This window comes from Pteropus vampyrus, unplaced genomic scaffold (assembly GCF_000151845.1).
Source record: "Pteropus vampyrus isolate Shadow unplaced genomic scaffold, Pvam_2.0 Scaffold140, whole genome shotgun sequence".
NCBI classification, from domain to species: Eukaryota; Metazoa; Chordata; class Mammalia; order Chiroptera; family Pteropodidae; genus Pteropus; species Pteropus vampyrus.
The window spans coordinates 4,264,276-4,277,327 of record NW_011888921.1 but is presented as its reverse complement, the minus strand read 5'-3'; the positions used below and the strand labels follow the sequence as shown (position 1 = coordinate 4,277,327).

General features: G+C 43.1%; 1 protein-coding gene across 3 annotated transcripts in view; it reads right to left on the bottom strand.

Moving 5' to 3' along the window:
- Positions 1–13,052, bottom strand: part of PFKM (phosphofructokinase, muscle) — a 45,141-nt gene that overhangs the window by 10,926 nt on the left and 21,163 nt on the right. For all 3 annotated transcript variants that reach the window (XM_011368218.2, XM_023535478.1, XM_023535477.1), the window contains 5 exons: positions 9,321–9,413; positions 2,918–2,991; positions 1,957–2,034; positions 414–603; positions 24–189 (listed from right to left, as the gene is read on the bottom strand). In XM_011368218.2, coding sequence (XP_011366520.1) covers positions 24–189; positions 414–603; positions 1,957–2,034; positions 2,918–2,991; positions 9,321–9,405 — 593 coding nt within the window. In that variant the 5' untranslated portion in view covers positions 9,406–9,413. The remainder of the gene's footprint in view (positions 1–23; positions 190–413; positions 604–1,956; positions 2,035–2,917; positions 2,992–9,320; positions 9,414–13,052) is intronic.

The following is a 13,052-nucleotide window of genomic DNA, read 5'->3' as shown; positions in this document are numbered from 1 at the left end:
GCTGCCTCCCCCCAACCCCCTACCTCTGAGCAGTAGTAGTGATGGCATCTACAATCTCAATGATCCGATGCAGGGCAGAGTCAGTGCCGATGGTCATATCAGTGCCACAAAAGTCATTGTCAATTGAGCCAACCAGGCCCACGATGTTCAGGTAGCTGGACTTCTTAGCCTCCTCAGCTGTGATCTTACCTGACAAAGGGAAGCAAACCAAGAGCCCCTGGGTGAAATGCCTGACATGCCTAAGGAGCCGATGACCTGAGAGAGAAGGAACTGTAGCCAAGGGGAATTGTAAACAATGGCAGAAAAAGGAGGGCAAAGACTGCCTATTTGTGTCTGGGTAACAATTTTCTCCAGTGGCAGGTAAGGGGTGTATGTGTGCAGGCACACAAACACTGATGAAAACAATGTCTCACCCGCTTTCTGGAGGTCATTCAACAAGTCACCCCACTCGGAGCGGAAGGTGTCAGCCCCAGTGAGGCTGCCATCGCCCCCGATGACACACAGATTGGTGATCCCAAGCTTCACAAGGTTGTAGGCAGCTCGGACTCGTCCCTCTCGTTCCCGAAAGTCCTTGCACCGGGCACTTCCAATCACTGTGCCTCCCTTTGAGGAAGAGGTAGAAGTCAGCTCACCAGATGACACAGCCAAATTTGGGCTCGACATGTTAAGATTTCCCCTATTCTAACACTACGATGGGCTGACATAACCATTAATATGGATCCCTAGGAAGTTCCCTAATATCTTTAGGAGTCATTTGTCTCTTCTAAAGGAAAGTGAAATGGCGTTGGCTGGGATGTCACGGCATCATTCCTATATTCTGCTAGGCCTCTTGGAAGGCTGCTAAGATCAACCCATTTCCTTGAAGGCTTTGTCAACAAGTGATTTTCCTCAAAGAGAACAAGGGCATCCATACCTGCCTCTTGGCCTCTGATATAATCTCCATCTTTCACACCTTTTTACAACCGTAAGAAGTAGCAGGGACTTTAGATTTTGGAAATTCTCCCTACTGGCCCAACAATACTGAATTGTGTCCATGTGCTTGGTGAAATATATTTCTCTCTCCAGCACACTGTGATTTCTAACTGTAACCAGGCACTGCCAATCTTTCTTCTTGCTCCTTGGGATCTATGGTGCTAGTGGAAAGAGCCACAAAACCCAGGTGTTCACAGGAAAAATAGCTCTGGGTACAGATACTCCAAGAGAAGAAAATATACTTAGGGTTTTCAACAATCATATATGCTCCTGATACCCAGGGCTTTGGGGGAACCAAGGAAAAATCCGGCCCAATCCCAAAACAACTTAAGGCAGTATGAACATCTGTATAGAACTTTCATTAAGCGCTGCACATTAAATTTCTGCCTGTGGAGTTGTAGGGGACTGAGGTAAAGAATGGGGATACAAATGTAACTTGTAGACTCTTCAGAAAATCAGAAAATGGCTATATCATGACTTAGAGAAAGTAGCAAAAAGGGTTGTAGATATGATCAGGATATTCTCGGGTTCTTCTTTTTGGAACTCTGAAAAGCTCTGTGGGTTCTTTCCTTCCTTAAATGGCCTGGCTTCAGATCACCTCATCACCATCACATGAGGACTGGCAGATTTTAGCTCTACTTCTGGCTCTGGCTCCAGTCCTCTGGTATGGTTATTTTCAGGGCCAGACCTTCCCCGTGACCCCAGAGAAGGACATGCTTATGTGCCAGTTCTCCAAGTCTTGTCCATGACCTTTATATAAAGAGCAAACCGTCCTGTGATCACATCCCCTCTCCTTATCCTGCTCCAAGAAACCAGGTGATATTTGCAAATGCAAAGAGTAAAGGGCAAATATAGCCCCTGACCTGTCACTGAATCCCTTCCCATCAAACATGGCAAGGAATCTGGGAAACCACAAGCCCAAACCAGAATGGGGTGACACATGAGAACAGCACAAACACAGGATTGGAGTCCTCTGGAACATACCAGCTGAAGCATCATTGAAACGCTCTCCCAGGTGGCTTCCCTGATGTGCTCTCCACCATCCACCAGGCCTTGATAACCCTGTGGGGCACATTATACCCATTCAGCCTCTGTTAGGTTTCCCCCTTAACTCCCAGGATTAAGACAGGATCCCGGGCAAGAGGTTCTCTGATAATCAAGTCACTTCCTCCCATTACTGATTCCTGGATGCTTGCGAGACTATCACATTTAACACAGTCCAGGGAAGGCAATCCTAACTTTTTCGATACCTTCTTTCAGTTTCTCCCATTCTTTCCTAAATCTTAATCTTAATTCCTCTTGTTCTTAGCTCATCCCATTTCCTCCAATGCACTTCCCAGAAAAACTATATAACAGAAGGTTTTGGTAACAACAGAGGAAAAGAGATGGAGATCCTGGAGGGAGCCAGGGAGGGAGGAAAGAGGGAGAGGAATGCAACTTGAAAAGACAAGAGACTAAAAAAATTGAGAGCAGAAAGGCAAATAGACCTTAAGGAAAGATGGGTGGACAAAGAATGAGAAGGAACGGAAAGAAGGAAACCAAAGAGGAGTTAGAACCTCAGAAAGTTAGGCAAACTCCAGAAACCTAATGAGACTCTTCATTCCTAAGGCTCTATCTCCAGATTATACTCAATTTGCTGTGAAATACTAATTCATTTTAGCTTCTCTCTCTGTTTTAGGGAAGGTGGAAGGAACACAGTCACTTTTTCCTTTAAATTGAACAGGCAACATGAGGACCTAGTGTGTCGATCCCCGGGTACCACCATCATTACTGGAGCCAAGAGCAGGGAGGAGTGACTCAAGTAGGTAGGTAGGTAGGGAGCCAAGGCAAATCAGACATAACAATGTAACTGGGAAGTAAGGAAAGAGAAAGGAGAGGGGAGAGGGAAGGAACAGGTTAAGCGGACAACAGAGAAAGAATGAGGAAAACAAAGTAGAGGACCAACCTCATGGACAAAGAAGACACGGGCACCAGTAAAGATACCGACTCGAACCACAGCTCTGACAGCAGCATTCATACCTGCAAGGAGGAAAGAAAGAAGTCAGGAAGAGGTTACTCCTAAGAAAAGCAGTCCTAGACTCTAAGATATGGAACAGTGCTTTCCTTAGGCTTTTCTCTGAATCTAGAATGCTCTTCTCTTTCAAGTCTTCTGGCCTCTCCATTAACATGAATTACTGCATTCAATGTTAATGTAGCTCCAGATGCCCCAGTTCATCTCCCTTCCCCCACCCCCAAATCCCACCTTTCCTAAAATTTTTCCTTGCCAGGGCAATCAATAACCTTGAATGTTTATTGTGTTAGATGCTGAAAAGTGTCAAACATCATCTCTTTCAATTCCACCTGCGACCATGGAGTTGCCTCCATTTTACATATTTGGAAACTGCGGTGCAAAGAGTTCAAGGTCACAAAGCTAGTACTCTTACAAAACTCAGATTTGAATCTAAGACCTAAATGCCTAAACTAACACTGACTTCCATGTTATGCCCCCCTAATCCCAATGGCTGTACAAGGCTTTTCCTTGCCTTGTGCACTGAATCTAGCCGTCCAGCTTTGGTAGGTTTTTCAGGACAAAGACATGACTCTCTGAGACTCAGTGACCTGACCAGTCAGTCACAATCTGTTTATGAGTACACCCATTACTGGCTGGTGGATTCTACCAGTCTCCACACATACACAACTTTTTAATACCATTAGAGTTGGTATATGTTCCAATGTGTACCACATAGTTGAGATTCTCTTGATTGTAATGTGCGGAGAGGCTCATGGCGACGTTCAAGGAATCTTAGAGCTATAAGAGATCAACTTCTTGTGAAGCATTCAAGATAACACCAGTGATATTTTTATTTCAATCTAAAATCTATTCACATAGTCTTTAACCCTCCCTGGGGAAATATCATCTACAAGTGAGCATGAGAGAATCCAGTAATTGGAAAAATCTGCAGCACCAGACTAAAATCATGAACTAATATAATCCAAAGCTATCTGGAAAGGAATAGAATCAAAAAAGACTACAATGTCTGTTTGTGTTTTGGGTTTTGTTTTGTTTTCTTTTTTTTCAGGCTAACAAAGGTTGGTATAACATGGCTATAAGCTACAAATCAAATCAATGGTCCATTCACTCATTAAACAAATATTTACTGAATACCTATCATGTTCTCGGCATGATGTAGGCGCTGGGGATACAGACATAAAAGACTTGGTAATGGTCCTCAAGACCTGTGAAGAATCATAACATCATGATAATATGGATCCCTCTGAAGATTTGTACAAAGTAGAGTAGGAACAAGGAGAAGGAGCATGTCATTGTCTTGAGACTTAAAGGACAATTTCCTTTTAAATCTTTTTGTCAGGTGAACAACATGGGGAAAAGTATTCTAGGCAGGGATAATAGCACAAATAAAGATGAGTGTCAAGAAATAACCTTGGGTAATTTAGTATTATAAGAAATAAAATATAAGATAGAAAGTGGTGAGAGATAAAGCCACACAGGTGGACAGGCACCTAGGTGCCACACAAAAAAAGTCTGGCTTTTATTCTATGGGCTAGTGTTTGACTAAGAATCCATGGGTGATGGTTTTGTGGGCATGGGCATTTCTCTTGGGAGAAGGTCTGCAGCTTTCATTTGATTCTTAAAGAGGTCTGTGATCTAACAAAAAAAAAAGTTGTAGACCACGGAGAATTGCTGAAGGATTTTGAGAGTGGAGGGACAGGATGAGATATACGTATCAAAAGGTCACTTGGACAATCAGTTTGGAGGACAAATTAAAAGAGGTGACACTAGAATTAGATGGCTATCAGGCAGCCTAGACAAAAAAAAAAAAAAAAAAAAAAATGATGAGGGCCTAGACTGGGAGAATGACATTCAGAAAAAAACAGGGATACTGGACAGGAGACATCTAGGAAACAGAAGCAACGGGACTTATATCTAATCAGCAATGTGATTAGATTTCAAAGTTTTGGAGAGAAAGAAGGAAATGTCCATGCCTGACTTCCACAAAGGGTAAGACTATGGTGTAATTAACTGAGCAGAGGCAGGTTTTGATTTGAGAAGATGGCGTTGGAGATGACACATTCATATTTAGAAATGTTGAGTTTGAAGTTCCTGTGGGACATCCACGTGGACTTGGAAGAAACTGTCTCAAAAGAATATGTAGAATTAGAAGGGAAAAGGGCAAGGAAGACCAACATTGAAGGAATGAGCAGGGGAAGAGGGGTCCCATGAAGGAAATGAGTAAGGAGCAACAAAAGGCAAAAGGAGAACCAGGACTTAGCAATGCCTTTGAAGCCAAAGGGGACAGTTTCGAGGAGTGGGAGCAGTGCCAAATGCTTCTGATAATTAATCTAAGATAAAAACTGCAGGGCTGGGCTTCTTAACAAGAGGTTATCGGTGAGCACTGATGTCAAAGCTTATTCATGACATCACTGAGGCAAAGCCCCATGGAGGCTCAAAGTCTAAGTTCACACCCTCAAATTCTAAAGAAATCAAAACTAAAAAATCTGTGAAGGGAAGATGTTTTTAAAAGCTTTAGGAAAAGAATGTGTGCATGAAAAGAACAAAGTCAACACAAAGTCATCAATGCTTTCGGAAAGATGAATAAAGCCAACTCAATAAGATCAAGACAGAGATGAAACTACTGTTTATTTTCTAGACTTTCACAAGATCTATGTGATCCTCTGTTGGATATCTGGGGTTCTTGAGTATAAATTTGTAATCTTAATAAATAAGGTAAAAACATGCTCTTGAAATGTATAGTTTGGAATGCTGTTTCCTGCTCTTGAGCTAAGTAACGGTAGGGGAGAAAAGATTTAAGAAAAGCAAATGACTTAAAAGGTTTTAAATGTATAGCCAACAACAGATGGTGGGCATGAAATAGCCAAGTCCATTAGGAAGAAGAAAAATTCCACAAGGAAAGAAGATTCTTTCTCTTCTCCCTCTGCCTTCTTACCTCAACCCTACCAACCTCCAGAGGTCATCCTTCCTGTCTCTTAATTGGATATCTGAGTGTTTTCCTAGAAATCAAGTTTTAGGACCCCTTTTATGCCCCTGGACTTGTGTCTCAAACCCTTAGTTCCCTAGATCAGGGGTCCCCAACCCCTGGGCCACGGACTGGTACTGGTCCGTGGCCTGTTAGGAACCGGGCTGCACAGCAGGAAGTGATCAGCGGGCGAGGGAGCAAAGCTTCACCTGTATTTGCAGCTGCTCCCTAGCGCTAGCATCACTGCCTCAGCTCCACCTCAGATGGTCAAGCATTAGATTCTCAAGGAGCACTGGTCCCTGGTGCCAAAAAAGTTGGGGACCACTGCCCTGGATCACAGATTAGGATAGATAGATAGCTTATGCTAGGAGTCCCAGTAATTCTTTGGGCTCTCCTATCCAACTTCATTGGCCTATTCTGGCTCCAGGACAGTGCTGGCCAGGCTCTCCTTGGCTGTTCCATGTTGCCCTAAATAACCCTCTATAAGCAGCTGTCTGACTTATTAGAAGCAAGATGAAGGATAAGATTACAGGCACCATCCAGGGGGTATTCTGGGTACAGGCAGGGCCTCTGGAGAACATCAACATATATTTTTGAGTCTCTAATTACAGTCTGTCAGAAAGAAGCTTTGGAGAGAACTATGGGCGATAGTTCTCTATGAGAAGAGACAGAAAATAGTAATAAATGACTTGGTCACTACCTTTTTGAAAGCAGATGCTGAAAAGTTTCTACCTTTACTGAACTTTGAATAAAAAAATTATTTAATTCCAATGCGAGAAATAAATATTACATGTGAATCACACTTTCTGATGGATACGTAATTGAAAATTATAAATTCTAGAATAGTGATCCAAAGGAATAATAGAATCCCTGTTCTTGGAAACCTATAAAAATAGGATGAACATACATTTGGAATGGACAGCCTTTCTGAAAACACAGGGTTAGCGCAAATAACTGAGATCCTTTCCAGCGGAATATGCTGATTTCATAAGGCCAAAAGTGGTGTGGTTTAGGTGGGGCTGGGCTGGAATGGGAGTTAGGACGTGGTACCTAATCAGTCTAGTTTCTGAACTCAAGACGTCTCACTCCTGGCCACTCCTCTACTTTAAAAGGTTATTAGCTTTGCTAAGCTCAGAGAATGACAGAGCCGTGGCCTCCATGGACTTTACAGATCCCAATCTCACTTTCCCATGTGGCCCACTGCCTCTAAGGAAAACACATTTCTATGCTCTCTCCCTGGGAGAACCAGGGACCTGTAAACTTATCTCTGAGTAGTCTGCTTTTGTTTTTGAGTTGCTCCTTCAGTCGGGACCTCTTAGCTCTCTTTTGAATTTTCTGCTTTGCTTCCTCACCTCCCTAGAATTTTACCCTCTACCACTCTCAGTCCCTACTAGCATGCACCTGTGATGTTATGTGGACACATGGTAGTCTATCTCCCTGGGTACACTGTGTCTGTCACCAAATCCCATAGGCCTTGTTCCAGCTGGTCCCTCCAAAAAATCAGCTCATCAACAGACCTTCCCTCCGCGGAAGATGATCCTTCTCTTAATGCAAGGTGGTCATCATCTCTGTAACATGAGGGTCCCCCTGCTCAGGATCAGAAGCTGGAAGGGCTCTGCTGCTCTTAGACCCGAGTTAAATCCTAGGCCTTTTTCTTCTTTTTGTTTTTTTACCTCTTTCCCTTCCCAAAGAGCCCTTTCTTTTCATAATTTTATAACTCTGTTTTGCTCATTTGGATTTTATAGTAGGTTCTTGCTTCTCCTAATCTGACAGTCCAATTCCATAGGCCATCTTACCAAGGTTTTAGGATCAACACTCAGAGTTTATGTTGTAAAACTCGGTATTAACATGGAATTCTTTCCAGGAGAGAAGAGAGAAGCAACAGATGCCAGGTCAGTAGTCTCTACAGCCTCAACTAGGGCTCTGCATTCCTAATCTGGCCTCTGCGCCTTCCTTCTTCAGCTTCCTCATTATAGCATTTTCCTATTCATAATGTCTATTACAATTACAATTAAATGAACATTAGTTTAAAGTACACTTAAAGTCCAGCTTTAAGAATAAAAAGGACCCTAAGGGCAAAGACAACATGTGACTTTTTCATTAATGTATCCTTAGTGCCTACCATCCTGCTTGGTATACAGCCGATGCTCCATAGTTCACTTTCTATTTAATTAGTAATATACTTATTGAGTACTTACTATGTACCAGGCACTGTTCTAAGCACCTGAGCTGAATGAAGAGTTCTATTTCCTGAAATCTATCTTCTCTGAGACGTTTCCCCTGGTTAATCCAACCGGGAGCTATCATTTCATTATATAAGCGGATTCTTCTTGGTTATTATTACTTATGTCCCCTCCATAAGAATTCGAGTAACGTGTGATATCTTTCTTCATTAAACTGTAAGTTCCCAAAGGAGATCCACTTCTTCGCAACATATGAGACAGGGCTCCCTACGAAGTGGCTACTTAACACGAAGTCTAGGAAAGCCTAGGGGAAGTGGTGCAGAGAGGAGGGGAGACTTACTATAGTCTCTTTCTTTCTCTCAGTCTCTGTGTCCTAGAATCTCTTTCAAAGAGATTCTGCCTCTCTTCAACGTATTATAAATTAGAATATACAAAATCATCAAAGGAGATAAAAAGTAAAATAAATCACACATCCCCTATCTCCCAATTCAATTTTCCATATACCTGATTCTTCTGAGTCCCGGGTTTCTTAGACTCAACCCGGAAATGGGTTCTCTCTGGCTTTCTGCCCACCTGCCCACCCTCACCATGGATCTGTACTGAATAACTGCTGCTATTCTGCATGTTCACAGGCTAAAGGGATGGAAGAGGAGGAAAGGCCAGGGAAAACAGGGAGTGAAGTAGACCTGTGTCTAGTAGGATATGAGCTGTAAGAGTGGGGTGCCTGACTCTGGTCAGAGCAGGTTCTGTAGATATCAGAATTGATCCTGAAGATCTAGCTGGGGCTCACCAAATACCATTTCTAGGTCTCCCCCTTTCCCATCATTTCCAATGTACTTGTAGTGAATCCACCTATTGCCATCTCAACTATTTTATCTCTTTAGTCTCTTTCTTTCCAATGTCTGAGAAAACACCAGGTATCAAAGGACCAAAACCATCCCACATCTTCAGAGAAACGGAAAGTTTTGTGAAGATGTGGATAAATAAAAGTAGAGCAAATAGAATCCAAAGCACTTGAAGACTTAGACCCGAAAGATTTTTAGGAAAGCCCAGAATATTCCAGTGTGAATCTACAGCAAGAGGATATTAAGGAGGATAATTCTGTTCTACAGGTTAAGGGGAGTCAAGAAACTAAAGGGGCCCTATTTGCCATGTCTTTTTGTCACTAACCAAGCAGGGCCCTCCTTACCTTGGGCATCTCCACCAGAGGTTAACACGGCAATGGCTTTGCCGATCCCCAGGGTTCTGGCTGCATGATGCTCTTCATGGGTCATGATCCACTCTAGAATTCAAGAGAATGTTCAGTTAAGACACAGCTGGATCAAGGTGCTACAAGCTCTGGAAATGGCTGTTCGACTGGATAGAGCCACCTCAGTCAGGCTCTCCCACTATACTAAGTCTGGGCTGTGCAGCCAGAGAACTTGAGGGGAGCCCCACCCTCACAGAGTGACAAACTGAAATGTCACAGTAATCAAGCCCAAGACTGCAAAAGTCCTGGCTAATCCCTTCCACCCTAATTGGAGCTTATTTGGATAATAAGCAAAAGTCAAGGAGAAGGGCAGTTGACTAAATAGGAATGAAAAAGGAAGGAGGAAAGTTAGCTTCAAGGATTCCTCCTTTTTAATGAAAGGAAGGACTGTTGCAGAGGACAGAAATCAGATGAGAACCAGCAAGTGGAAGCAAAAATGCAAGGGTAGTTGAGTTATGGTTAAGATTAGAGTTGGGTGTTATGAAATTGGGCTAAGTTGGAACTGGAGATTGAGTCTATAAAGACACTAGAGCTTCGGCAAGTTAATAGTGTCAGGGTCAGGAATGGTTAAAGACTTTCTATGGCTTTCCCCATGCCCGCTCTCTCTGCCTTCTGAGCCTCTCTTGACCCTTTGTTTTCAGGCCTTGCCCCTCACACTACATCCTATCAAATGAGAAGAGTAACACAAAAATCCCTGTCACATATACACAGATATGTACACATGCCATGTGGACACCTTCGTATTTTTTTGTCCTTAGGACTTATCTCTCTCAAACGCACTGCTATTAAACCTACAAGACATACTTTGTATCCACAAAATGCCAATGAAATCATCACTCTTCCAGTTATCCAGGCTCAAATCTGTTGTTTTAAAAATTTTATCTCCTCCTTATTCTCAGAATCAAAAGTTACCAAATCCTATTATTCTCCTTTCTTATCATCCCTTGTCCATCTCTTCTTTTCTATCCTCACTGCTTTCTCTTTCCACCTGAACTGCCAACCACAAAATGCTATCCTTTTTATATAGCCTTCCCAGACTTGTCTCCCTCCCTTCTATTTCCCTTCTCCACTCTATTAGAGACACAAGCTGAACTTCCATGAGAAGGTCATAGACCCCTGAGGCCTCGGTGGAAAGAGGATTCATTCACATGAAAAGGGCTGATGACCTTTAAGCACAGCTCATGTTTCTGCTGTGAATCTGGGGAAATCAGGGCACCTGCTGATAAAGACATAGGTCACGTAAACAGATAGATCCATGCACATGCCCAAAAAAATATATGAATAGTACAACCATGAAGACGTACATACACAAATGCACATAAGGTTGAGAGACACAGATTCATAGACATAACTTCATATAATCAGTGCTGACAGATAAATTCCAAACTTCTTGGGTTGGCATCCATGATCTAGCCCTTGCCTAAAGTTTGAACCTTTGTTCCCACGAATTCTCTATTCTGTTATCACTTGAACATTACTTTCTCCTCCCCACTTTTGTGCTTGGGAACACTGCATTCCTTTTCCAGAAGGCCATTCAATTCTTTATTGACCTGTGGGTCTTTTCCACAGATCAATACCCCATTCCACCACTTAAGACTTAAGTTCTAGTCGCACCGTTATTAAACCTACTAAGCATTCACTGATTACCACAGGTCAAGAAGGGCTTCTTTTTGGACCTCCTCTAATCACATGTTGTCTGGAACTGGATCATTTATATAGCACTTAATTACTACTTTATGTAGTATTTTAAGTGCTTATTATGTATTGAAAAGAAAGTTAGACTAGCTCAGGGGTCAGCAAATTACAGCCCACCAGCCAAATCTAGCCCTTCTCATGGTTTGGTATGGCAGCAAACTAAGAAAGGCTTTTAAGTTTTTAAATGGTTGGGGGAAAAAATTTTCATGACAGGTGAAAATCCTATGAAATTCAAACCTCTGTGTCCATACCACTCCCATTCTTTGATCTATTATCTATGGCTGCTTTTGTGCCACAAGAGCAGAGTAATTATTGCTGCAAAGACTGGGTAGCCTGCAAAGCTTAAAATATTTATCATCCGGCCTTTTACAGAAAAAGTCTGCAGACCTCTGGAACAGAAGATTGCTAAAGTCATTGTCCCTAACTAGACTGAAAACTCTTTCAGGGAGGGATCATGTTCATTTTTAAAAACCCTCCCACAGCCTACCGAAGCCTAGCAACGTCTATATACATAACAGGAGTTCAATAAATACTTGTTGTAAGCGTTAATGAACTGATAAACAACACGAAATGCATATAAATATATGAATAGTTTTAAATGTTTAGATACAGCTCCATAGTCTCTGTATCTTCTAACATATACAGATACAAATAGGACCTAAGGAAGCATATAGTGCCAAATAGTGAAATATAAACACATGTGGATAGAGACGCTCTCCTATCTACATAGTATTCATGTCCAAATTTCTACTGTTCTCAAAAAAGGAAAGACTAAGTGGCTGGTGCAAATAGGAAGGCAAAAATTTGGAAAGAACAAAACATATGAGTATGCAGATCCCTTTTCCCATGAGTTTTTTCCTTCTCATTCACTCTGGGAGCTCATCACTGATGGAAACCCATCCCTGGAGGCTTCTGTGAAGGAGAGAATTCACCATAACAAGGGGAAGGTTAGGAGTACTGATGGCAAAAAAAAGCTCAGATTTTTCTCCTGCATCTCCAAGGCAGTTATAGAGGCACAGGACACAGAAATGCACGCAGATCCACATATAAGCATCCTTTATAGATACATAGTGACACACACATAGAAATAAAGACATTGAAACTTAAAACATAAAATCACATAAAATGTGTGTAGAGAAGCACGCCGGAGAGAGAATTACAGAGAGGCAGCATCGTAGGTGCACTGATCTGAATAGGATGAGTGCCAGGATGGGAGTCGGGCAGTCAAGGGCAATGAGGTTTGAGCACCACCCACCCATCCCTGATTCCCAGGGTACCGGGCTGTGCGCAGAAGTCGAGGGACAGGAGCCAGGGGGCTAGGGCTTTTCATGACTGCTCTTCCCATCCCCCCTTTAGGCTCCTACTTCTAATGCCACACCACCCCTCCTCTTCCCTGCTGCTCCTTTCAGTTCTCCCCACCGCCTCCTCCCAACACGTTCATTTCCACCACGCTCTCAGCTTTCTCTCCCGCCCCGGCTCGTTACCCAAGGGCCCTTCTTGCCTTTTAGTCTTAGCTCTTCTCGGCCGCGGGTTCTTTGCACACTGTCCTTGGGGAAGGGGGGAGGGGAGCTTGGCGAACACAGGGAGGAGCCAGGTGGAGGCAACAGGGAGGGGAAAGAGGAGAGGCTTCCCAACTCCCACTGGCTGATGCTGGCCAAGAGGCTCCGCCTCCTCCTGCTCTCCTTTCTCCTCCCTTTCCTCCTCCCCCTAAGAATGCTTCTCAGATAACCCTTCGGCTTAGTTTCTTCACTCTCCAGAGGGTTCTCGGGCCTTCATATCTATCTCAGGAGCCATCATCTCCTGCATACAGTGGGAACCAGAAATTATTCAGTTGCTTCTCTTGTCAGCAGAGACAACATTTTTTCCCGGCCCGACTGCCTGAGACTCCTTGCATTCAAGAATCCTCAGCAACTGATAATAACCTCTCCCTCCGGCCCTATCCATCGTATCCCACCTTTATCACTCGGAAGGAACACT